This window comes from Athene noctua, chromosome 6 (assembly GCF_965140245.1).
Source record: "Athene noctua chromosome 6, bAthNoc1.hap1.1, whole genome shotgun sequence".
Classification (NCBI taxonomy): domain Eukaryota; kingdom Metazoa; phylum Chordata; class Aves; order Strigiformes; family Strigidae; genus Athene; species Athene noctua.
The window spans coordinates 47,504,147-47,531,244 of record NC_134042.1 but is presented as its reverse complement, the minus strand read 5'-3'; the positions used below and the strand labels follow the sequence as shown (position 1 = coordinate 47,531,244).

Below are 27,098 nucleotides of genomic sequence, written 5' to 3'. Positions count from 1 at the left end.
CCTACCAGTCCTAGTGAGGCACCTCAATACATAATACATCACCTCCACTTCCAGCACTGGTGTTCCAGCAGTAGTTCTTTGAGAAGCGAGAGACATGACATGTTTTAGGCATTATTCCCCCAACCATTAAGTGATCGCTTGCTTTGTTCAGAACAGCACAGACCACCTATGGAAATCCCTACCTAGATTTTTAAGTAAAAGCTGCACAGGTTTTTTTGTGGCTTCTGACCCGTGCCAGGTCCCCAGCACCACAAATATTGGAGGTCTACCAAATTCCTGAGGGATTAAAAGGATTGGGGGAGGGGGGGGGGTGTAAGAATGAGGCCAAAGTGTGCAGCAGTTTTCAAACACCAGAAGGGTGGAAATGTTGCTCTCCAGGCTGACTGGGAGCAGAGGGGTAGCATTCAGATTCCAATCAATAAGAAACACTCAGAAATTTCACCGCCTCGCCTAACGCAGACAGCACACAGTAGATCTCTTAGAGGATCGTAAGTCTCTGCAGGTGAAGATTTAAGATCAGACTAAATACACCTGGACAGGCCCTTTTAGCTTGGGTAGAACCTGCTTGCTGGTAAGGGGATGGGACTGGGGATGGCTCAAGCCTTGATTACACGCAACACGCCCGCTTGCGGGGCACAGATCCATCCTCCTGTCCTCCTTAGTCGTATTTAAAGGTGAGCTTAAAAACCCAGAAGTGCATCCTTCCCTCACAGCCGCCCACCAAGCCAACGGATCAAGTGTAACCAACCTCCCGGGGATTTCTCCAGCCCGGGCCCGCAGCAGGACAGAGGGACAGCGGTGGTCACACACACACCCCCCGCCGGGAGGAGAAACCAACACACACACCACAAGGATTTTCCGAGAGGGTCCACGGGGACCCCCACCCGTCCCTCCCCATCCCCCCGGGGCTGCAGGGACCAACCCGCTCGCCGGGAACAAAGAGCCGCGCCGAGGATGCGCTGCCCCGCGGGCAGCCGAGCATCCTTACCAACAGCCACCAAAAAAAATTAAATAGGAATGAATAAACACCGCGGAAATTCGGCTCGGGGAGGGCCGGTCGCCCCTCTACACACACATACACTCCCCCCACCCCAGGGGGGCAGCGGAGGAGCCCACCCAGCCCCGGCCTCACCTGCCTCCCGCCGCCTCCGCCCGGTGCCTCGGCGCGGCGCCGCGCTCCCCCCGCGCCCCGCGGCCGCACGGGCGGAGCGGAGCCGGCCCGGCCCCCGACACCGCCCCGATGGCAGGGAGGGAGGGGGGTGCTCTCCGCCCCGCCTGGGGGCCGGCCGCTGCCTGCCCCCCCGCTCCCCGAGCCGGGTTTCACCTTCACTCCTTGGCCGAGAAGGAAGTTTTGGGAGCCGAGTGCGAGGCGCAGCCTGCGCACCCCGCGCTGCCTCCGGGCGCGCATCGGAGCCCAGCCCGGCAGGCTCCCGCTCTTGGCTTACGAGAGGGTGCAAAAGCAAGGCCTACAGCACCGTTAGTAGTTTTCCATCTATTACAGATTCTCCTCCAGTATTTTCGGCTGTAGAGGTCACCTTCCCCTAACACTCTCTCCACAAAGGAGGAGGACTCCTTAAACAGTGCCCCGCACATCTATTAGAAGAGCTAAGTCCAGTTTCTTTTTTTTTTGTTGCTTCATTTAAAGCACCTATTTGCCTAAGGGGAAAGAAGACTAAGCAATTCCACTCCTGATGTCCTTCTCCCACCTGTTTTTTCTCACCAGGAACCCCACAGCTAGTCTAACAGAAATAGAAAACCTTGACACCATCAGCTCCTGGCATGCACATCCACTCATTTCACCAAAAAGCAGGTCAGAAGTCCCATACCTTAGCTCCAAAAGATAAAACCAGCTTCCTCTCCTCTTGCCTCCCCCTTGAGCCTAGCATCAGGAGCACCACAAGGCCTCAGGCCACACAGAGGATTTTATACGCTGCCTTGGGCAGTGACTCAGAGGGGTGCTGCAGCAGGTGCAAAGCGTTGGCGGTGGGCAGGGACAGGTGAGGAGAGACCCAAAATCATGCCCTTTCAAAGGAGAAAATGGCTGGGGTGGCCAGATTTTGGAGGAAAATTGCTGCAAGGGATCAAGTGAATGACGGAGAGGAGAGGCATAATCTTGACTTTGCCATGGATGTGCTCTACCGCGTGAAGCAAATCAGTGAATCCCTCCGTACTTCCAGTTATAATAACAATCTATAAAATGCAGCTCCTTTTTTTTCCGACAAAGTGAGATTTAATCTGCTGGTACATGACAAACACTCAGCTCTTTAAATAACACAACGGATTAAAGAAAACTGAAATATTCCGTTTCAAGAAATTGTTCTCTTCGCCCCCCCCCCCCCCCCTTTTGTAGTGCTACTGGAAATAACATTTATACTAGTGGTTTGTTCTTTTTGCTAAACACACCCCAATGTTTTACCTGTCTAATTTTAGAGAAATAGAGTGTTTTCTACTGGATTTCAACCAAACTGGAACCAACCCAATTCATTTTGGTAGCATTCTGCATCCAATATTTAAACTTTTAAAAGACAGATTTGTTGTAGGTCAGGGCAATTCCTTTCAGGGTAATATTGCTAACCTCTGCATAAGTAGAAAATAAATGTAAAAATGCCTGTATCAGCAATAAAGACAGTCGCTGTCAAAAGACAGAAAAGAACTTCAGAGTTAGACTTGGTGAAGCAAATGATCAGACAAAAACCATGGGAATAGTCCCTTCTGGCTTTGCATATGAATTGTAAAATCTGAGATATCATTCATGAACCAATATTTCTAATGCTGCAGCATCCTTCTAAAAAAAAATACAAAGAAAGGATATCTACTCTCCTGTAAGGGGGGGGGGGGGGGGGGGGGGAGATAAGAGCTGTATTTTTGTGGCCATGTTAAACACCATTAGCTCCCAGATTAGGGATGCAAAACTCTCCACAGGTTCATCTTCTGTTCCACCCGTTTCATTTAGGCCAGCGGCTTTGACTGAGAAGAGGAGATGGGTCAGCCATGGAGGAGGTGCCACCTCTGAATTTCGCCAGACTTTACAGCAAACCGAAAACAATGAGGGCTTATTTTCCACTGCAGTGCTGCACGTGGGTCAGGGACTGATTCCCAAGCCGCTCAGTCATCCGTGTGTGGGGAGAGGGGCAGGACAACAGAGACACACACCCCCCCCCTTCCCCGTCAGAAATCAAAGCTGTTCGTGATGAGTGTGCCAGGCTTGAGCCAGAGGCTTGGCTTCAGTAGCTACAAAATTCACCCCTAACAGCTGACCTGGGATTCAGAATGAGGAATATTGTTTTCAACCCCTTTTCTATATAACCTTTAAAATTATCAGGAAAATTATTCAAAATGTAAACCTTGTACCTGGTGCTCTACTGTTCTCTAAGGCATGCGGAGTGCTTAATAGATTGGAGAGGTTTTCTCTTCCCCCTTGTCTTTGACAGACACTGAACCCAGGTTGGCACTGTATACTCTCAAGGCTAAATGTTTCACTGATAATCACGGTAACCAAAATAGCTGGTTATCTATGTTTTTTTCCCTGTCTGAAATTGCAAATTCCCCATACACTGCAAGTTTCTCTAGCCCGCATAACCTGCCAAAATCACAGGCTTCTGCGTTATCAACAAAAAAAATCTGCAGACTGAAAGAAGGAGGCATGATGAAAGAGGCAGAAATCAGAAATCACCAGAGAGCACTGTTTTGTTATTAATTTCTATGGTTTATTAATTGGAAATACAAATTTTTAACTCCGTTTTAACCAAGCAAAACCGGCCCCACTTCCACAGCAAGTTGAGAAACATCCCTTCCTTTCCCTTCCTACCAAAGGTCTGGTTTGAGACATTTCAGTGCAATCCTCTATTGGTCTTGTCCTTCAAAGACTTCTCACCCCTCAGGTGGAATACAGAGATCAAATTCAGATGTAAACTGGTTTATTCTTCCATGCGGGTAGTGTAGCTGGTAAAGAGCATGGGAATCATGTCCCATTCCCAGCTCTGACTAGTTAGATGACTTTCAAAACTGAACCTCACTGATCCTTGCCTTCATTTCTCCTTCTGTAAAATGGAAGTAACAATACCTAATTTTTGTAAGAGTTCCTTATAAGATTTGTGTATTATTATAACAGCAAACTGTTGTATAAAATAACATAATACAGTGGATTTCTTAAAGGTGATATTCCTGTTACAGCCTTACTGCACAAACCAAAAAATACAAGTAACATGTCCTAATCAAGAAACTGGGTTACTTACAGATTTACATGAAGGCACATTTTGTATGTACGAAATGAACTAAAAAGTCTTTGTCCTGACACCAGAATACTGCGTCTTATGGTGCTACTCTTGGTATCTGTGATGAGGTGATATCAGCTATCCTAAGTATGTCAGGACATGCCACAGAAGGTAAAGGCAATTTTAAAATAGTTACCATTAATTTTGCTGCTGAGTGACTTTCCCAGACTGAATATTGGGGACATCCAGCACATAAATCAGTGCACATCTCCATCACACAATTCACCTTTACAGCAGCTGGTAGCATCTGTTTTAAGGGGACCTGCTCTTCCCATTAAACAGCAGCCATTGCAATGGAGTAGCAATGAGTCTAAATCAGAGAAAGTGAGAACAGCATCCCCTGTTACAGAGAGGCAAGTATGTTTAAAACAAGTCCACTTTGAAAAAGGTAGCAGGAAGTTTATGGACAATTAATTTTTTCAAATGTAATCATGCTACAGATGAACAGATTTCTTTCTCCTCCAACTGCAAACCCTATAAATGCCATCTGCAATTAAAACTCAATCAAGAGAATCAACTTGGATTCCTTTCTTCTATGTTCCTCACTGCTGGCACTAGCAGAAAAGCTGTGCAAGGCCAAGTGATGCCAGTGCAGCCCCACTGCTGGCTGTGATTTACAGTAATTACTCCTACAAGGAGGCAGAGGATCCAGCTTCTGCTTCCCCAGCTCTCGTGATTCTGCAGTGCTCACAGAGCAGGAAAGCCGTAAAAACTTATTTTTGTCACTGAAGTCAGCAGATGTGAGTTGGAGAGCACACAGCAACCAGATCTGCTGAGTAGGAAAGTGCCATTTTTACACAGTCACTTTTCAGAGTAGAACCAGGCTTTTGCTGACTGGCCCAAGGTCACGGGAATCAGTTGCAGTTGCTCTGGGAATACAGCCCTGGGGGGAGGACCAGTGCTCACCTCCATAACTGAAACCAGCACAGCCCTCACTCCTTTTCATATCCTTTAACAAAATCAATGCAGTTAATATCCAAGTACATCGCATATTACAGTTTTCCCAGAAATAAAGTGCTGAGGAAGCCATCCCCATGCATATTGGAGTCTCAGCTAAAACGTGAACCATCTGTCAATTCCCTGTAGCACTTGGATATTTTTTCCCCCCGTCCTACATACTCCACTATAAAATTAGGCTGACAATAAAAAAAGCGCTTGACACACCACCCCAAAGCAAGCTAACCCTAAGCACTGTTCTGACATTAAACTCTCAGCTTCTTGAACATCTTAAATATAGTTGTTCAGATAATACCCAGAGGGACTTTGAAAACTTCAGCTTTCTTTTGCTTCTCGAGGTTAAACCAAACCCCTGGATCCACAGGTTTTAAAGAAGTGCAGTTTCAGTACTGCCACTCCATCACTCACTGTATAGCCCTTTACTAGACTAGTGCAGGGGGGGTGAAAGCCCCCATCACAGGGACGAACGGGGTCTTTCCCACGGGTAACATGCAGTATCAGGATGCCTGGGTGGGAGGTGAACTGTGTTTTAGTGTGAATCAGCGATGCTCTCCATCCAGACACCACCAGCGTTTCCATTGTTCCCCGGTTGTGAGCAGAGAAATACACATTTCTGTGTTGGAAATACTCAAATCAATTAAGCTGGAATCCTACAGCAGGAACCAGGCCCAGCTCTTAACAGAACTCCGAGCAGTAGAAAGACTATGGGCTTCCCTCATCTTTCTCCTTTTGGAGAGCTGATAAGTGGATCCCCTTGAATCCACGTGCTGGAAAAAGGTGAGGAGACACTCTGTGAGCTCCAGAAGCTACAACAGATCATAGAATCATTTAGTTGGAAAAGACCTTCAAGATCATCAAATCCAACCGTTAACTTAGCACTGCCTTGCTCTTTTATTATGTCTAAAGCTGGCCCTAAGTGTGCAACTATCTGATTCTGTGAGAAAAAACGGGTACATGCCTCAGTTAGCCTGTATATGGGGATTAAGGAGGCTTAAAAGCAAGTACACATACTAAGCCATCCAATGTAGGGGCACAAAAGACTGACTACTTTATGACCAAGAAAAAATAATAATGCTTTGCTGTTGAAATATGCATAGGGTTCAGCTGAAATCTGAGTCTCTGCAGGGGTTCAGATAGGAATTTCAGCATTAAAGGGAACAGGATATTAGCTGGGCATGATGCCTTCTTGCCGTACCCATTCGGGCCTGCAGTGTTTATGCTGCAGGACACATTCTTTTATGTTTTCAATGTTTGCAAGTGCACTGCAGGGATTAACTCAACTGAGAGCTGCCGTATTTCAGGACTTGTACAGAAAAGTAATTTTCTTAATGAAAAATGTTCCCTTTTGGCCCTCCGGGATAGTTCTGTAGCTGCCACCTCGAGGCACCAGCATCACTTTCTCCTTGCAGACGAGCACATGGTGCTGCTCTGTTGGAGCGGGTCCAGAGGAGGCCGTGAAGATGCTTGGGGGGCTGGAGCACCTCCCCTGAGAGGACAGGCTGAGAGAGTTGGGGGGGGAGTTCAACCTGGAGAAGGAGCTGGGAAGACCTTATAGTGGCCTTCCAGTACCTGAAGTGGGCCTACAGGAAAGTTGGGGAGGGACTTTTTACAAGGGCATGCAGTGATAGGTCAAGGGCTAATGGCTTTAAACTGACAGAGGGGAGATTTAGATGAGATGTAAGGGAGAAATTCTTTAGTGTGAGGGGGGTGAGGCCCTGGCACAGGCTGCCCAGAGAAGCTGTGGCTGCCCCCTCCCTGGCAGTGTTCAAGGCCAGGTTGGACGGGGCTTTGGGCAACCTGGGCTAGTGGAAGGTGTCCCTGCCCATGGCAGGGGGGGTTGGAACTAGATGATATTTAAGGTCCTTTCCAACCCAAACCATTCCATGATTCTATGATAATAATCATCTGCATGAGATTTGAAAAGAGGTTTTTGCTGCCAGTGGCTTGACTACAAACAGGGCATTGGGGAAAAAAAGAAAAAAAAAGGACTGCATTAGCCAAAAGAAATTGTCCTATAAATTTTATATAAATCAGATGGGCTACCGTTAATTTCTTGCATTTTTATATACTTATGCTACCTCTTCCTCGCTTGTCAGAGGATATCAGCGCTCCCAAGAGTTGCAGGAACTGGCTGCATTCAGGCAGTAATTTTTTACTGTGTTAGGGAGATCCTGCTTTTTACTCTCCTCGACCTTCTGCTTACTAGCTGGCTTAATTGTCCTACCATCTCCTTAGACAGTGAATAATTATCTTCATTTATATTGTTATCTTGAATGTATTTATAGTTTGATTCTTACGGGTTAGCACCACCATCTGTTTCTTCAACAGTTACATATTCGGGAGAGCACGAGCGCTTTTCATATTATGCAAGCAGCTTCCTTGATTAAACCAGCATGGCGTGGATGGATTTTGTTATGAAACCCTGGCACATTTCTAAGTCTCTGGCTTCTATTATCAATAACTGCTAGGCTCTGGAAAGACCATCCATTAAATTAAGCCACTTTTAAGCTGCAGCTTGCATTTCAGAACTCATGTTAACTGTGATTGATTAATGTAATTTAAGAAAAGATTTCCAATGGACTATAAAGACAGTGATGTGATTAGCAGTAAACTCTGATCTTTCCTAACCCAGTGATAATAAATTTATGAAGAAGCAATGCGCTGTGTATTTCAAGTAGGGCCCGTGATTTTTGTAAAACACATCAAAGTCATTATTTTTACATAAAACACTGAATTTAAAATGTAAGCATAGTGTTGTAAACATGTCATTATGGCACAGTAAGATACTGCAAACAGGTGAGATTTGAGGTTGAAACAGGTGATGAAAACATCATGCTTAGACTTTACATTAATCATATATTATCTAAACTTTTACTCCAATTTTCAGACTTTAAGTTTTTCAAGAGCAACAACATTAAGTATATTATATTATGTCTTTATAAGACCCCTATCACAGAGATATTCAGGAGTGTTTTATAGAATTTAAAAGAATGAGAATTCATATGTCAGCGAGAGCATATTCTCAACAGGCACAGTAACCGCACATCTTCCCTCCTGCTGTCCTTGAAAGAACCAGTGATAGCAGACAGCACTCCAGGTAGTAACTTAGGGAATTCCAGGATCATTTCCCTGACAGAAAGCCCCAACAGAGAAAAGCTTCTTGAATATAATTCCCAGCTCAGTCAGGTGTAATTCTAACTGAGTGCATATTCTTGGTACACTGGGGCATTGCTCAGACATGACAGAGTTGAGGATCTGTTGTGAGAATGACATTTAAACATATTTTCGGGCATCATTGTTTGCATATGCTTTAAAGTTCAGCTTCATTTCCATATTCTGGAAAGGCATAAAATACTAACCATAAAAAACCCCTCAAAACATTAAAAACATAAAACCACACAAAATCACAAGGCAATTTGAACTCTGTGTCAGATTGTTTAATTGCTATAGGCTTTTGTTTGTTTATTTTTCCATGTGTTGGCATCCTCTGCTGCTGCCTTGGCAATAATTCCTCCCCCTCAAGAACTCACTGCTTTTGTGCTGGTCCCATCACTGTTTCTGCATCTCACATCACCACTACAGCCTCCTTCTTGCTCCTCGGTTTTCCTCTCCAAGGAGAGGTAGCTGACAGGATGGGAAGCTGGCGGTGGGTCATAGGAGGAGTGCATGGACTCGTATGGAGTCGTGGGAGAGTATCTGGAGGAGAGATATACAGGATTTATGAGGGATGTAAGGGCTTTGCAAAGAGTCTCCCCTGAGTTCCCCTTCTTCACACCTTTCTTGCATTCCTTCTGTGCTACCTGGATTCCTTGCTTGTCCTCCAGATATACAGAGCCCTTACAGGATGCCCCATCTGCTTCATCTCCTCTGATCTGCCCTCCTGCTCCACACACACAGGGACTTTCTCTTCTCAGCTCCACACTCTTGACCCCACTTTGTGACCCAGGTGAGTTTAGGGAGACCAGAACTTAGGGGGAAGGTGACAAGGCTGTGACAGAAGCAGAAGAGAAAGGGGTTATGTAGAGCTGCTGGTCCCAACGACGGGCTAGCGCAGAGGTTTGCTCAGGCACCAAAGCAGATGGTAGCAGCGACAGCTTTTGGTGTCTCACATCACTCCCACTCATCGTCCGACTCTCCCACACACCTCCACCTTCACAGTTCTTAAATAGAAAGGGTGGATGTGGGACATCAGCACTGCTGCAGTGTATGTGAAAAGCATAGCATCTACAGATGGCTACAGCGGCTCACAGCTCAGGGAGTTTGGGTTTTGCAACAACAGAGCACATCCGTGTGACAACAGCCTACCCTGAAATCCTCTTGCTTCCTCAGAGCCCTTGTCCTCCCGCATGTGTGCACTCAGGCTCCTTGGCTTGCCTGTCTGGCAATGAGCAAATCTCTAGACCCAGCTCACCAGTTAATAGCTTTTTCAATATTTATTTTGCTTCCCTGAAGAAGAAATTGTAAATACCCCGTGACAGATCTTTTGGGGATATGATCAGGGCCACAGTTACACTCCTGGGCATGTATAAAAAAGGGCTGAATTGCAGCTGATTTTACAGGTGTGGTTATCATGGGGCAAGGAGAAGGGGAAGATTGGTAAGGGAAAGGAGGTGGTTGTTGGCAGTGGGATAAGCATTAGCAGTATCTTTCTCGAGTGATACCAAATTTTCATTACACTGGCCAACATCTGTTGTAAACTCCCTTTTCCCAGCTAAGGGATCAAGTCACAGTGAGACACATACCACAGACAATATTCATTAGCAAACCTTCTATTGATTAAGCTCTTACTATTAATAGACCCCAGCTGTTATTATTAATAGTAGATAACTGATCACACACTTCACTCATGCACACATGCTCTCTCTCAGTTTTCCAGCTGGAGCAACAGTTGGAAGGCCACTCCCAGCTATTTGCCCAGACACAGAGGCTCGTACTGATGCGCCAATGGCTTCTAGGTGGGTGTTTGCCAAGTCCCTCAAAGGGTGCCTTGTTTCATCGGGTGAAATACAGATAATCCTCTTATTTGTGCAGCCACCGCCTTTGTGGATGCAGTCGGAGTTAGACGACCTATTGCTGATGCTGGAGCCTTGCACAGCTGCAGCAAACTCGTGGTGTTCCGAGTTTATTACAAGCAGGTTCAGCTGGACTGCTAGCCTGTGGGGTGTGGTAATTCTTGTGAGACTTTCACGTGCTGTCTTTTGCTGTGTACTTTGCCTCTCTTCAGTCTGGTTTTGGATAACTATCTCTTCATCCACACCCCGAGGTATCTACAGAGCCCATTCCCACAAACTCATGCTAAGATGCTTTCATGACATGGCTATTCCATACCAGAAATGTCAATACCATCTGAGCAAGGTTGTGTATTTCAGACACTTTGAATTACTTCCTTGCAAACAAGTGGTGATGGACCCCACCTGTAGCAGAGCTGACATTTAGCTACAACACGGAGATGAAGATTATTTAGAAAAACTTACTGTTTCCTAACTTTGATGGGGTTAAAACCTCAGCACTGAGTCAACGCTTTTTACTGTGACATGTGGGCACATACACGCTTGCATACAAACACCACTTATTTTTTGCTCCAAAACTGAGCGAGATCTTGGTTTCAACAGCCTGTTATTTTGTGAGGATTTGAGATAATACAGCGTTCTCACAAGCTCTGCACAATGTGTCTTGCGGTGTGACTCTGTGAATTTTGGAAATCTGAAAAGCAATAAATTCCCCGTTTCAAAAAACAGACAGATGAAGGCAGAACTTAGCTGTACTGTACGCTTTCATGGAAGTGGCTAAAACTGAACTAATTTAAATTACATTTTTTTGCACTTGCATCCTACCACTTGACTCCCACCATACCTGACCTGTTACCTCTGATCACCAGACATGGGTGACCCAGTGTTGAAAGCCCACGTTACCACACTGGGTTTTATTATTTCTATCCTCACTGTATTTGCGAGTTCCTGACTTTACTCCTAACCGCCACTCTCTTGGAGCAGTGAGATGGGGCTTTTTTGTCCCCCGAGACATTTTATTTCTGTTTGAGAGGAAGGATACCATACCCTAAGGGTACCTACGCGTTCAGCCTTGTATTAAATTGCTCTTGCGTTAAATGTCGTGGCAGCCAGCGCACGCACCGCAGGCCCTGTGGTGGGTTTATGCTTTTGCGAGAGTTTTGGGAAGACCCGGGAGATGGTTTGATGCACGGTTGGATGGCGCTGTCAGGCGATGCCTGGCCCCTCAGAAACGAGCCGCTGCGGTATAAATTAACGCATCCCTACGGCACAGCCGCTTCACCGTGGCTTTATGCTTGACCAGCTCTGGGCACCAAGGCGCTACTGCCATTTTGCTCGGGTAGAAGTCGCAGCGCGGGGCCTCCTCACAACCAACACCCCCCCCCCCCCGCTTCCCTGGCGCCAGCACTCGGGTCACCGGCAGCGCCTCGGGGGCCTCATCCAGCCCTTCTCCCTCGCAGAGGCCCTGTCCGCCGCCGGGGCGGAGTTGCGGGAAAGCCGCGCAGCTCCGCGCACCCTGCCGCCACCAGAGCGCTCCAAGCCCCCTCGAACGGCTGCGAGGCGGGGGGTGGGCGGCGGCGGTACGCGGGGGAGCGGCGGGGAGCGGCGGCGGTGCGGATAGGCGCCGTGGGCAGCCCGGCGCGCCGGGGAGGAGGAAGGCCCCATCGGGCCGCGCCGGGCGGGAGGAAGGTCCCTTCGCGCCGCCGCCGCCTGAGGTGAAGGGAGGCCGCGATGCCGCTGTACGAGGGTCTGGGCAGTGGCGGGGAGAAGACCGCCGTGGTGATAGACCTGGGCGAGGCCTTCACCAAGTGAGTGGCACCGCTCTCCCCGCTCCGCCGAGCCCCCTTTCTGTCGCGACAGGCTTCGCTGTGGAGCCGGTGTCGCGGCTGCGGGGCGGGCCTGGCTTGCCGTCGGGATGAATAACTGGTTTCCTACCCCCCACCCCTCTCTGTGGTGATCTGCGTGGTACAGAGCCGACAACTGCAGCCTTATTTTTAAGTCCCGTGGTTTAGATTAAACAAAGGGTGTTTCGAGATGGAAGGAGAAATGCTCAGGATTTAGTAATTTTATGTGATGGGCCAAAAATGTAGCCATGTCTGCTCGCCCCATATCAAAACACCCTGTTGTGTTAGAACCCTCATTCCCCACACACTCGTGTCTCGGGTACTCGGGAAAAGAGCTGTTCGAGCAATCCGGCCCTGCATCTGAGCTTAAAATACTCTGGAAATGCTTCCTGGGTTCTTGTGGCTCAGAGAGGCATCTTGCACACAGATTTTTCAGGGAAATCACCCCTTCAGATGCATGCCAGCCTTTTTAGGCGAGGCCCGCATCTGCAGTTGTGTCCATGTAGATGCTTTTACCTGCTTGAAGCGCTAGGGATGTCTCTGCTTTTCTAAAGAGGCAGGGGTTGTCTGTTTTGTATTTGTATTGCTCTGAAACTTGTTTTTGTATGAAGTTGTACTTGCCTTTTTTTTTAAAGTGCCTGTGTAATTAAAGACCAGCAGGCAGGCTTCGTTACCTGGAAATCGCTGCAGTGTGGTTATGGAGAGGATTTAACAAAGCCTTTGTGGATGGAAACAAGTGCTTCCAGGAGTGGCTTTTTGTGGATTCATGTCGTGTTGCTGATTGCAAGCTTTCTTCCAAATTTGGGTTGCTTGTCAGGTTTTATCTCATGGGCATTAGTTGTCTAATAAAATGCTGTCATGGAAGAGCATTTCTGCTGAATAGTGTGACTTTAGGGTCTATTTTCAGACCCATCCTTGTAAGATAGCAACTTAATTACATGAAAGACATCTGTCCTTTTCAAAATAAGGCTGAGATTCACCAAAAATGCAAAAGTTATCAGGAATGACAGACAAGGACAATTGCATATGCGCAGTAGGATTGCACATATCTGTTTGGGACACCAAAGGAAAAAAATTAAATTCTGAATTATGTCTATTTTAAGATTTTTTTCCTGAAATGATCTGAAGAAACACAGTTGCCACATACCAAAATAAAAGTATTAACTGATCTTTTACATTAAAAGTATTTGAAGTCCAGCAGCTTTATAGTTTTCTGCTAGTGTTTTCTACCATAGTTTTCTTCTGAGTTTTGTAATTAATGGAGGTGGCAGTGGTGAAAGAAATGACAAAGACTGAGTTTCTTAAAATCAAGTCTTGAAATTTTTTTTTTTAATTAGCCTTCTTCAGTCCATTGTTCTTGTTCTTTTAAGGTGCAGTTGCTCTATGAAAACCAGAGGGGTTTCTGAAAAGTTTGGTATGGGGTTGCTGCTGTTTTTATTGTGTTGCATCTAAGTAGGATGCAGAGCCCTCATTTTTTATCAGGAGGCCTGGAGTAGCAACCAGTCATCTTGAGGCAGTAATATCTAAAATCACCCAGGATGCTTGTGAAGGGAATGCATTTCAATGCTAGAAATAGGAAAAAAGTGTCAATGGAATGTTGCTGGTCAGCAGTGAAATAGGCCATAGGACCTGCATGACTGTGGTCATCATGTCTTTGTCTCTTGTTTCTTCTAAATAAATGTCACAGAAGTTGAGGATTTAAAGAGGAAATGATAGCTTAATCTTGTCCAAGTTTACTGGGAGCTGTGGGCATTTGTAGGATGTGGGAAGGTATTTCTTTGGAAATTGGACAGTAAGGAAGGTTGCAGGTGAATGATGATAAACAGAGAACTACTCAGTGGAAAATAGGAGGCACGTTGGAGTTGAGCATTACAGTCCTTACAGAAGCGAAGAAAACTTTTGTTTAGTGCAGCTCAGAGGGATTCAATAAAAAGATATAAAATCTTTCTCATTCAAAGTGGCTAGATAGAAAAGCTGTATGCAGAACACCTCTTTGCAGTCACAGAAGTATCCCTAATTAATTACTCTTTGATGATTCCTAGGCCCAGTATGTTAAATAGTGACTTCAAATAATACGGTTTTCAACATTGTATTTTAGGTGTGGTTTTGCTGGAGAAACAGGACCAAGATGCATTATTCCTAGTGAAATAAAGAAACCTGATGTCACAAAGGTAAATTATTTTACCTGAGCTGTTTTCCCTTTTATAATGTTTGGTATGTTATGGCATAGAAAGAATTTGCAGATATGTTTCCTGTCCGTAATAAGCTATTTTTCATGAGCTTGTAACTGCTGCTATTAAAAGACAGTAACTGGATACAGGTAAGTGTGATACTAGTGCTGATGTTACTGGGTACTCATCACCCATGCAGCTTATGTTTGGGGCATTTATTGAGAAATTTCTTAGCCTAGCTATGCTTTTTTTTTTTTTTTTTTTGTTTCTTGTAGTAGAGGATGGCAGCTTTGGAAAACTAATGTTGAGATAAGTTACCAGTATGAAATCCATGAATAAACTAAATAACCATCCATTGGCATGAATAAACTAAATAACTAACTCTGGAGTTTAGTTATAGGGTGAGTTTATGAGATACATTGTTAAGGACATAGAGAAAATTAGGCAAGAGTGATTATTTCAGATTGTATATATTCGGATATATTATCTCATATATATATCTCATATATTTATATATCATGTATATATTTCTTTGTATATAATCACTAGCTAGTATGGAAGCTGACTGTGGATATTTTTACTTCACAGCCTATCAAAGTTGTTCAATATAATATTAATACAGAAGAGCTGTATTCATATCTGAAGGAATTTATCCATATGCTGTATTTCAGGTAAGAGATACTTGCTCATTAGTTATTCAGACCTTTTGTGGCTCTTTTCCAAGTACTTTGGGAGGAATTACACATGGGACTGGAGTTTGCTCTCTAGCGGAGTAAGAAAACAGAAACACTATTGTGCAGGTGCCTGCCTGGCTGTGTTCTTGCAGGAGAAATTCAGTGGTGCTGAGATTTAGGTTGTATTACAAACAGTTAGTGTCCTGCAGCATCAGTTGTTCTCTAGAAATAAAAAGTATTTGATAAGTTGCCTTTTGGCTGGGGCACACAAAAAGGACTTAATAGGGGAAAGTCATTACTTAAGAAGTTAAGCTGATTTTGGTAGGGCTGAAGCTCATCCTGTGTTGGTGCAGAGCTGTTTCCACATGCTAGTGGTGTGGAAGGAGGAATCTTACCAGTAATACATCTTTTAATTGTAGTTTTAGTGCCATTCGTGAATAATGAAGTTGGACTTAGTCTTTTTTCTTCCAATCCTTATTTTTGCACAATAGAAGTTATCACTTGACACAACAAAACAAGTACTTAATTTCTGTGCCTCAGATCTTCTGGTGTGGGTGGTTCCTGTCCTTGATCATCGCTTTGTAATTGAAATCAGGACAACTCCATCCTCTTCTACTGAAGTCAGGACATCTGTGTTATCGTTTTTTCCTCTTTTATGGACACAGTGTATGACACTGGACAAGCCATTAATGGCTGTTATACCTGCCTATGTTTGCATTTCCTTATCTTGATTTAGAAATGTATAATGGATATTCAGAACTGCAGCCTGCTGGCAGATAGCTCTATAACTTCTTTTTTGTAACTCAGTTTCCTAACTTTCTTTCAGGAAAGCGTTGGGTATTTTTAAATTCAGAGAAAAGACTTTGGGATCTTCTGTATAAAATGTTATCTAAATGCAAATTTTTAGGACTTTTGAGGAGAATGGAATATGAAAATAAGGTAAGTCTCATACTTAAACTTACCAGCTTTGTTTTACACGTCTTGTCTTTTTTAGACATCTGCTAGTGAATCCCAGGGACCGTCGTGTTGTGATCATAGAATCTGTCTTGTGCCCCACACACTTCAGAGACACGCTCACAAGAGTCCTTTTCAAGCATTTTGAGGTACGTGTTTAACGTAACTACTGTATGTGCTCAGTGTAGCACTTGCTGGTAGGAATTTTACATACAATCACTACCAGATGTAGGCAAAGAAATTAAAATAATACCAGAAGACAGGCAGAAAGAAGGTGAAAAAAAGCTGATAGTTGTCTGGGGAAGTAGGGCTTGGAGATTGGACTAAAGGCCATTTTTGTTCCATTCTGACTGTTCATGGGGCCACAAAACAGGACCTATTAACAAGAATCTGAAAGGTTTCTCTGGCTTGTACTAAAATACAGTCCACATTGTGCTGTTCCAGACAGATCCAATAATCCCCATTGAGCAGTGCCTGAAGCCAGAATTTATATTTAAACACTTTTTAGTGCTCTGTCAGCAAATCTCATGACTTCTACCAGAGTCAATACCTTTGCCTAGCACATCTAACCTCTGGCTGTACTCATTTAGATAAGAGCTTACCTGAAATTTATTATCCTCTCTGCTTTATCAGTCTTTTTGAAGAAAAGTCTGAACCTAATTCTTGTTTGGTTCTAATGGAAAGTGTTTTCGAAGGTGAATTCATGCTTCTTCAATTCAGATAGAACAAAGGTTAAAGTTCTTCTGTAAAAAGTGGTGAAACTAGTTTGTCTGCAGTACTTCTTCACTGCGTTTCCACAACACAGTTTACCAACTAATCTTAAACTTTTGCATAATTCTTTCCTACTATTGATAAAATTTTCTGATGACTTGAAATTGCTGAAAGATTGGAGTGGTTTGAGGGGTTTTTTTTCCTAATTCCCTTACAGGAAAAAAATACGTTTCACATAAAGCACTCTCATGCAAAATTGGTTGTCAAAAATGACTCGTGACTTGGAAAGTCATATTTTGATGGAGAGACTTTGTAACTTGTTAAGAAGCCAGCTAATACTGTTGTGAGATTAATTAATTTGTTAAAAAAATAAGAGTGGTATATTCATACAGGGTCAATATTATAACTTGTGTCTCTGGGCTAAGTATCAGTAACGTTGCCCTTAAATGAAGGATTTGTTGAAATTCCTCATATAAATCACACTTCAAGATGCTCCATTAAAGAAACTGTCGCTATTTAGGAAACTTGATTTATGGAATTCTGGGAGAATGAAGTAATTCTCTTGTAATTCTGACTTGAGTTTCCACATTGCTTTGGGGAGAGTGTTTTAAGTAGCCACTTCTGTGAGTTTGTCTGCAACAGTACGTTGTCATAAGGCACACATTTATGGGTTTTCTGGCACCTTTGTTCACATCTTGATTCAGCATATCAAGTAGCTGTGTTTTAGTTTCTTTAATTTTTTTTCAATGACAGTGAGAAACTTGATCGATGACTTAAGCAAGTGTTAACTTTAGAACTCATCTTTTCTTCCAAGCCCATTCCAAATCTTATTACTGAGGTAACCAGTATCTACCACAAGTAAGATGAAGGTAGAATTTAGAATCCTGTTGTATTTTGTTCATTACTACACTGCCTTGAAAACTAAATTAAAAATGAATACCTCAAGAGCCAGTTGTTTGGGTTTTCCTTTTAATATGGAAACATGAGTGCTTTGGGTAGTTTGTTTCTTTTTACCCCTACTGTCAGTTGTTCTTTTGGTTTCCATGTAGGTGCCTTCCGTTCTGTTTGCTCCAAGTCATCTAATGTCTCTCCTGACACTTGGGATCAATTCTGCCATGGTGCTAGACTGCGGATATACAGAAAGCTTGGTGCTGCCTGTATCCTTTAATAATACACAAACAAAATTTTCAACAATTTGGCTGTTGTGACAAGGTGATGCTTTTATAGACTTGATTTTTTTATAGACTAGATAAGTGTGCTAAAAAGTAATAGAAACAGATCAGCCAGTCTGGCTTTTGACTGTAAGATACCGTGACATGGGGAATCTCTTCACAGCTGACACATTAAATCTGTGTTCCCTCAAAACTTGGGAAGGGTGGTTCTGAACTTCAGCCTTTGTATATTAGGAGTTAGTTTTGGAGAAAAGCAGTTAGAAAGTGTTTCCAGTAGCTAATGCAAGGGATTGTTGTGGGGTAAAAGCATTTAGTTCCAGCAGACTGCAAACTCATAACAAAAAAGGAGAATTTCCTGAACTTCGTGTAGATATATGAGGGAATTCCAATTCTGAGCTGCTGGGGTTCTCTTCCTCTGGGAGGAAAGGCTATTCACAAGTAAGTTCAGAGTTATACATTCCAGGTTACCAAGGATTTAATTGTGAAAGTTCATGTTTGACTAACGAGCAAAGATTCCTGTTGAACATGTCTTAAATCATAGCTGTTGCTGTGACAGCATCCGATTTTTAATGTTACCACTATTTGACTTTTGCTGATGTAGTAAAAGCTGTGAAAATCAGATCTGCTTTGAATGTAACTGAAGGGAATAAATACTCTCCCTTAAGCATAATACAGAGAATCAGCCTGAGTTAATTGCCATCTTTAACTAACTTAATGTGCAATGTTTTAGGGAGCTGGAATATCAGTTGTTGGAGCAGTGCACAGTTGATACGGGATTAGCCAAAGGACAAAGCCTTCCATCTGTGATGGGTAAGATCTGACTGATGTAGCACATGTGCTGTGAATTTGCACTGGGGGAAGTGGATTAATGCTAACAGTCAATGAAATGAGTTTAGTATTCACTGTATCTTACGTGATCTATTATACTTCCATGATTTCTTTCTCTGTATTTAACAAGTATATTGTTTTTATGATAAGCCACTCATAACAGCAGGTTTGAATGAAGGCTGAGATAAAAGTTCTGTAGTAATTTTTCAGTCTGTTTTGAGAGAAGACAAACTTTTTCTTTCTGTTTTTAATAAATTCTTTCTTCCTTAGAAATCTTTAAAAACTGCTGTCAGTGAAACTTTAGTGCACCAAATGTAATTCAAATTCAGTTTCATTCTTAAATTCTCTTTCTACTTAAAAAGCTTTTGTTCTAAGTCATATTTTTAATTTCAGGTTCAGTTCCTGAAGACATAGTAGAGGATATAAAAGGTAAAATTTTCTGCTTCATGAAACTCTAGTATTAAATTGTGCAGTAGAATATGATTATAACCAGTGTGCAGTACTTTAGGAATTTACTTTATCTTCTCAGCTTACCATATTTCTTACCTACTGGAAGAACTTGCAGTGTTCTTTGTCTTTGAAAGGAAAACCAAAACCATGTTGGATTCCTCTTTCAGGTTTAGCCTGTGTGTTAAGATGTAGCTCATAGATACATTTGGTAGAGTAGCACAGAAAGAGTATTGTACACTATTGGATCTATCCTGCAGTCAGCAAGTCAGGTTAACTTTGTTTTTTAACTACTGACATTTTGTTCGCTGTGTATGAAAGTGTACAGTGTGTACTCTGCATGGGAGAGTTAGCAGATTGGATGTTCAAAACCTGTTACCATAGATATGTTTGGGTTGCAAATGCAGCATTTAAGCAGTCTTAACATCATGACATAAGAATATTCTAAGTTAATTTTGTTTATAAACTAGCTAGGAAAGCTCAGTTTGCCTTAAAGTCAGTTTTGGAAAAAAAAAAAAAAAGTATGTGTAAAAGACATTTTGATGTGTTAGGTAGCAAGATGAGTCAAGGACTACATTTACACCAGAAAAAATACAGTCTGTCTTTGAGCAGGACTTGGATGAAGTCCTGTGTAATGTTTCATGTACAACAGATATAAAAATATATATAATTGTAGAAAGTACCAACTAGTATATATCTCTTGGGCCAAATTGCTAAGAAATCCATCAGTCAAATGTAAAATAACTGAAATGAAGCTGGTGCTTTGTCAAATGGGAGTTGCTTTTCTAATTTCTGGACGTGAACATAATTTTCTGATCAGTTCTGGTTTTTATGCAGCCTTTTGGAACCAGGTATAATATGCTAGGGTTGAAATTATGATTGCCTGTGTATTGAAAGGTTGTTTCTTTATAACAGCTGCTTATGAAGAAGATACTCATTTGTGCCAGACACAAATAAGTAGATAATAACACAAACAGCTGGGATACAAATGATATTGTGCTCTGTTGGTGTTGCCCGGAGAGGAAAAAAAAACCTCTGGGGTTCTTAGAGTGCTGAAGAATTGCACTAGGAAAAGTATTGTGTGATTACAGCTTGTTTGAAAAATTGTCCACGTCTCATTTGAAGCCACAGTGCAAGATCCACAGTGGTGGGTTTGACAGCAGAATACAACCCCTGGCACCTTGTGGCAACCGAAGGCATGATTAGTAACATCTCTCTGTCTTTAAATCTTATGTAGCTTGTCTGAGAAAGAAATCTTGCCTGTGCTGGCATAGTTTTGGTGTCATCTTAATTTAATCTCATGGTCTAGATAGAATCTGAACTCTGCTGAAGTGTAGAGACCGTTTTTTCTTTGCATTTATTTGATAATGTCTTGAACCAGCAAGGGCCTAAAGTCTGTGTTGTTCTCTAAATTAGGCAAAATTATTGTCTTTATTGGTAATTAAAGGATCCAACAGAGTCTCTCTTCTGCCCCTTTCTTTTCTTTTATGAAGTCCGCACTTGTTTTGTGAGTGATCTCCAACGTGGGCTGAAAATCCAAGCAGCCAAGTTCAACATCGATGGCAGTACTGAGGTGGGTGGAGAATGAAGCTTATCCTAGTCTTCTGAATTAGATGTAGCCTTTTTGGCCTCTAAAATAATGCACATATGTTTTCATTTCTAGCGTCCTCCACCGCCTCCAGACGTGGACTATCCTTTAGATGGAGAAAAGATTCTCCATGTAGTTGGCCCCATCAGGTGAGAAATACCATAGCAGAGTATTTAGGAGAATATATTTTTAACTCTAAAAGCACATAAATTTTCATAAAATTGAATTTTAATGGAACACTTGCACATGCTTTTAATGTCTCTTAAATTAAGGCTTTGTGCTGGGTAGAGTGCAAGCCCATAATAAGAGGTGTCAGCTTCTCCAGAACACTCAGTTGAAGATGAGAGCAAACAGACTGGAGGGATGGGGGAAGCAGAAATGGAGTATTAACGCATCATGATGAGACAGGTTTAGTGAAGCAAACGGGGCATTGTCTCCTCCCCGTTGGCACCGCCTGGTGCATGGACTGTATGAGGGAAGAAGTGATGATGTGTTGTCAGCAGGAAGTCTGTAGTTATTTCCAGCTCTGCTGCTCGGGAGTGTTAGCTCATAGTGTAGTATTGTTTCTTCTTAACACTTATTTCCTGTTTTTTCAACAGAGACTCCGTTGTTGAAATACTGTTTGAACAGGATAATGAAGAGACATCTGTTGCCACTTTGATCTTAGATTCTCTCATTCAGGTACCTTTATACTAGAAACTATTTACTGAATGCCTCCAGCCTTAGAGAACCTGCTGTTGTAAATGACTAGATAGAGTAACACCCTTGTGATTGCAGGTTGTGATTGGTTGAAGAAGTTTAGCACAGCATGACTCCTAGGGTTCTGCCACGTGATGAATTTCCATGGGGTAGAAAGTCACCATGTGTCATCCACCGTGGGATTGTTTTCTTACTCTTTGGTGTACAGCAGTGTGTCTAGGACAGTTTTTGAAGAGACGCAGTGCTCACCCCTCAGCAAAAGTAATAAACTACCTTGAGTTTGTTTGGAGGTGGGGCTCTACGTATGTAATGATGAAGTAGCAGCTAATATTTGGCGGTGTACAAATTACACTGCTTAAGCTGAAATGACACAGGTATTCTATTTCGTCTTTTTTCAAGGTGTTTTGCTTAGAGTTAGACTATGAGTCCTGCAGACTGCTGGTTTATCTAAGATAGAATAAAATCAATTTGGACATCTCTATTACAGGCAGTATATTAGATTTATTGTGGAAAATTTTATTGGCGTATACAAACGCTTCATTTCTTATTATATTTAGGAAAAACATGCATTAGAAAACCACTATAAATGGAAATTTTCATTATGTGGTGGTGTATGTATGTTAATTAAAGTTGACTTCCTGCAGTTATTGATGTCATTTAAATTAGTTTGCTGAGACATAATTTATTGGAGAGCCATAGGCTTGGATGACATGACAAACATTTCAATTAGAATTCTTTATGAAAACAAATGGTTTAATAAGATCTGTGCCTGGACCCCTCACCTCTGTACAATTATGCATTTACCTTGCATCACTTCTTGGCCAAAGGAAAGACAAATGTTAAATTTCCAAGTGTTAAATACTGTCCAGTGACTTTCTCTGGACAAGAGGACCACAGCAGCCTGGGATTTTTTTCAAACGGATGGCGCAGAACTGACAAAGCTTCGTCTTCTCATGCCTTTGTGTCTTCTGGTTGGATTATCTCCAGTCTTGCCTAAGGCAAGTTCCAGCAGAAACTTTTTCTAACACTGACACTTTTCTATCACTTTTCTCCCACATGGAGCTAAAAAGAGTCGGTACCATGTGTAGCAGTTTTCCCTCTCTGAGAGCACTGGTTGAGACTTCACCTCTCTCTGGCACATCATCTCCCAGAACTCATGGGAATTATTGTCACTGATACCTCTGTCATCTGTTGTCTTGGCCTGTCTTAGCTGAAGGGCTCTACAGAGACTCATTGTGCCCATAAAAGCCCCAACTGGGCAGTTCCTTAAGCCTGGTTTTCTTGGAAAATTGGGGGAAAAATTTATGTTGGTTATGTTTCAACTAAGTATGAGAAAACAGCAATTGAAGTATGTAGAAAGACTGAATTTCTTACAGACCTTTGAATGCTTGTTCACAACTTCACTTAAAGTGTTTTTGTTTTTTTTTTTCCTCTTTGCATTAGTGTCCCATAGACACCAGGAAGCAGCTGGCAGAGAACTTGGTCGTTATTGGAGGCACTGCTATGTTGCCTGGATTCCTTCACAGGCTCATGGCTGAAATCAGATACCTGGTAGAGAAACCGAAATACAAGGACATACTTGCTACTAAAACCTTCAGAATTCACACTCCACCTGCCAAACCCAACTGTGTGGCCTGGCTGGGAGGTAAGAATGAAAACAACTGTTAAGCAAAGGTACAAAGTGAAAAACCAATCTTCCATGTGGGATTTGTAATGAATAAACAGCAGTAAAAATTAAGTCAGCTATTGGAATCAGGCTGCATTGGAGCTCTGTGGAATTGTTATGCCCTCCTGGAAGAAACCGTGTGGAGTAAAGCTCCCTCCGGGACATTTGAAGGGCAGAATGGCGCTGCAGGTTATGGGAGCTTTAAACGAGCAGTTTGAAACAGAGATGCAGAAGATGAGGTGTCGACTCAAGTGCAGTACAGGGCTACGGCCATATGGTGGCACCAGCAAAGTAATTAGGCAGAGCAAGACACCTGCTGCGTGTAGGAAGATCTGCTTATTGAAAAAACAAGTTTAATTACTGTCTGAGGAGCTGTGAGCTGCGGAGAGGCCGGAGGCTGCTCGCTCCCTGTGCTGTTCGCCAGTGCCAGTAACAAATACAGCAACTCTGCAATGGATTTTGGCTACTCTTAGGGAAAAACGAAGGGCTTTGCGTTGCTAGCAACTCTTTTAAGGCAGGTTCTGATGCTGTTAAGAATTCCTGCTTTTCTAAACTTTCAGTTAATAAGCTGAGCCCATCTGGTATGGATGAGGAACTAACATTAACTGTAAAGGTAGATTTTACTTCCGTGTGCTTTGAAATGTAAACGTTTACAAAATTTTAGCTTTAAAACCTTTTGCGTCTACTTTTAGGATTAGCAAACAAGAATGATTTATATGCACCAAGTTCTCTGATACTTTTCTTCGCTGGCGGCTGCAGTGGTCTGAATCTTCTCACAGCTTGTGTAAATTTCTGATGGGTATCGTGTGACACCCTTTTTTGGAGAGAAGAAATTTCCTTAAACACAAGGTGGTTTGTTTGAAGTGCTTAAAAATCAAAGCTTCTAGGAAACTTTGTAGTAAGAAGCAGGTCAGCTAGACCAGTTTCGTTCTCAGCAGAGACTGGATGATTCTTTGTTTTTAGCTGCTTTCAAGGGACATAAACGGCAGCAATTTGGGCCTAGCTGGGCTGCTGAAAAGGGAAGTGGCGAGATCCTTTCATTCCTTTAATTTTTGAGACAGAGCTGAAAAAGAATAGTTGAGATTCTTGATGGGAAGAAGTAGAAAAAGAAATTCGATACATCAAATTAATGCAACTTTTTTTTTCAATAATGTAGGAGCTATTTTTGGAGCACTTCAGGACATACTTGGGAGCCGGTCTGTGTCCAAAGAATATTACAGCCAGACAGGCCGCATACCTGACTGGTGCTGTCTTAATAATCCTCCACTGGAAATGATGTTTGATGTTGGAAAAGCACCTCCACCACTGATGAAGAGGGCTTTTTCTACTGAGAAATAAGCACCTTAATGCTACAGAAGGATTCTCCTCATCTGTTTCAAGTAGATACATATTGGCCTTTTTTTTTTTGTATTAAGTAGTTTGTGTGTAACACATAAATATGAACAATGTGGATGTGTTGGGGGAGTATGGTGGTAGGTACTAACACTAAAACCATGTCCCGTTATAGTTTAAAAACTTAACTGTGGCAACTACTATGGTATTTCGTCCACTTCTGAAGAAGTTCTGCACTGTCATGAGGTGCAGCCAACTGAGTTGTTTGTTATTTATCTGTACAGTAAATGACATTGTTGAGAGAATTTGTTTTAAGATAGTTTGATTTTAAATATGCTTAGAAGAATGAAGGACAGACTACTATGGGAAACACCTATGGAAGCTTTTCTGCCAAATTCTGTATTAAAATATTCCACCCTTAAATCACATGTGAGGAAATCATTTGGGGCTGTTTAGCAAAAGTGCTGGAGCAGTATTTTCCCTGGACGCAGTCCTATTTTGAGAGTTTTAGCAGAGGACTCTTCTGCCTGTAATTCTCACATAGTGCTAAGCTAAAAATTCTCCCAGGACCTCTCCTCCCAAGAAAGAATTATAAACAGGGGTACAAGGAAATCTTGCATCTGTTACCAAAACATCGAGTTCAGAAGTCACTTCCTTGCCTTCCCTCTCCCCATCAGAAATACTAAACTTCATTGTCCCGTGACAATATGTGTTAAATGAAAATACAATGCAGAGTCCATTGCTTAAGGAAAAAAAATGTACCTTTGGATGTTAACGCTGTGTTTAGGAATTGTTGGGTTGTTAATAGGCTCTTAGCAATGCTGTAACTTTACTTTTTGAAGGAGAAGGAGCACTCCTGTGGGAAAACACGTACACTTGCATTCTGCTGGTAGTGCTGCTGGGTTTGGTTTGGCATGACTCTCGCTTTCCTTCCATAATAGTGCTGTGAATTAATTTTGCATGCAGAGCTGTGGCTCCTGCTGAGCACTTCAGGCAGTGCCAGTGCATCTCAGCAGCATCACGTCTTGGGAGACAAGTTCCCTGGCCCCACATGCCGCTAAACTTGCCACCAATGTGCTGAACTTGACTTGCTGGCTGAATGGTGACTGTGCTGGTATCTGCTGGTTACCAAGGTTTAAATCCTACTCTGAGGATTAACTGTTTATCTCAGATTTGGGGAGATACATATATATATATATATATAAAATTATCGGGGGTGCTGGAGTCTTTTATTGCCACAAATGTGCTTTTTGTGACTGATTTCCCTGTGCTGTCTGCTAAGTACCAAGCACTTTTCTTGAAGCTAAGTATATATTTAAAGAAATGTTCTTATGGTGAAACTTAACACAGGACAACGTGCTACAGCATTTAAGTAAGCTTCTGCACGATTTTGCCATTCTGTTTCATGTGTGCTTTACCTTAACACATGGTGTTGGCTGGCACATGGTAGGAGATAACTCCATTTTTATCTTCATGGTTTTTAGATTTTTTTTAAAAAAAGTACTAAAAAACAAGAATCACTGCTTAAAGTGTTATAGGCCAGACTTGTTGGTTGGTATAAGTGGTCTGATAGTATTGACACAGATGATTTCTCTCCAGAGGTGCTGACAGGTGAATTTTTAAATTGCATTCTTCCTCCTTCAGATGAGATGCGTGGTGGTTACACAGAAAGCATAGAGGAATAGACAGGCATAGCTGTGAGTCGTTGTTAATGGTTGTTTTATAGTCCTGGAAGGAGGTTGGTCTTTTAGAGATCATTTCTTCGTCCTCAAAACACGATGGAGCCTGGTCAGTGCCTCTTTGTACTGATGTGAGAGGCTCCAGTCCAAACATTTTCTGGGTTTCCAGGTCAAACAAGTTGCAGTTACCATGCACAAGAGTTTTTCTGCAGCAGGTGAGAATGGTATGTTGTGAGACTGAAACAGTTTCTTCAAGATGTTGTGATCTGTCTGTCAGGCCTGGACTTGGAAAAATGGATTAAACACTATAGCTCGATACCTCTATTCCCATTGTGTCTGGTATTTCACATTCTTTTACATTTTTAGGTTCTTCTCTTGCTTGATGGCTTCCGTAAGCCTACGATTAGCGGTTTCATTTCCTTCGGGATGTTCATTCCCCAGCAGATTCCTCAAATATCAGCTTTTTCCTTGTTTTCTTGAGCGTTCAGGACCTTCGCTCTGACTGCGCTTGTTCCCCCTTACCAACTCCTTTTTATCTCCCCTGCAGCAAGACTGAGGGCTGCGGGGCTGTGTGCCCGTGGAGGGTGTTTCTCCCAAGGCATTTAACACCCACAGGGCTGGGCAGGAGTCTCAGGGATCCAACTGCTGCTGGCAGGAAAACCTGTGGGTGAGGTCTGGTTCCCCTTACAGGGCTGAACAGGGGAGGAGTGGTGGAGTCTTAGTACGTGAGGTTGACCCATCTGGAGAAGTTTTGGCAAGGATTTGGGATATCGGTAGTTCTCTGAGTGACTTCAGGAAGCATATATGAGTGCAACAGTTGTGCTTAATAAGGCAAAATGGATAAAAACGTAGTTTTTGGCAACCAACCTGCTACATCCCTGTTTTTAACCCGTTCCCAATCTGTGATGCAATTACAGGCTCGCTAAATAGATGCTGTCTCATTGCAGAGCTATCCTTAGGCGTGGGTAAAGAACGTTCAGACCCAAGCTCTGCTGCTCATTTTCATTTATAATGTGAATAATTGGGATGCAGCTCCAACACCCAGCTCAGTAAAAGCTGAGCCAGAGCCTACCGAGGCTTGCTCCTGAGAGAA

General features: G+C 42.8%; 2 protein-coding genes across 2 annotated transcripts in view; one reads left to right on the top strand and one right to left on the bottom strand.

The window, feature by feature from the left end:
• Positions 1-1,232, bottom strand: part of ARMH4 (armadillo like helical domain containing 4) — a 71,732-nt gene extending 70,500 nt beyond the window's left edge. The window contains exon 1 of the mRNA XM_074908889.1: positions 1,133-1,232. The gene's annotated coding sequence lies outside the window, so the exon portion shown is untranslated. The remainder of the gene's footprint in view (positions 1-1,132) is intronic.
• Positions 1,233-11,911: 10,679 nt separating this feature from the next.
• Positions 11,912-26,321, top strand: ACTR10 (actin related protein 10). The gene is made up of 13 exons (XM_074908887.1): positions 11,912-12,048; positions 14,183-14,255; positions 14,844-14,926; positions 15,924-16,032; positions 17,644-17,751; positions 18,137-18,204; positions 18,497-18,576; positions 18,988-19,023; positions 20,535-20,614; positions 20,705-20,778; positions 21,229-21,310; positions 22,772-22,973; positions 24,151-26,321. Exons 1-13 carry the CDS (start codon positions 11,972-11,974, stop codon positions 24,330-24,332), a joined length of 1,254 nt encoding a protein of 417 aa, XP_074764988.1. The 5' UTR covers positions 11,912-11,971; the 3' UTR covers positions 24,333-26,321.
• The last annotated feature ends 777 nt before the right edge of the window (positions 26,322-27,098 follow it).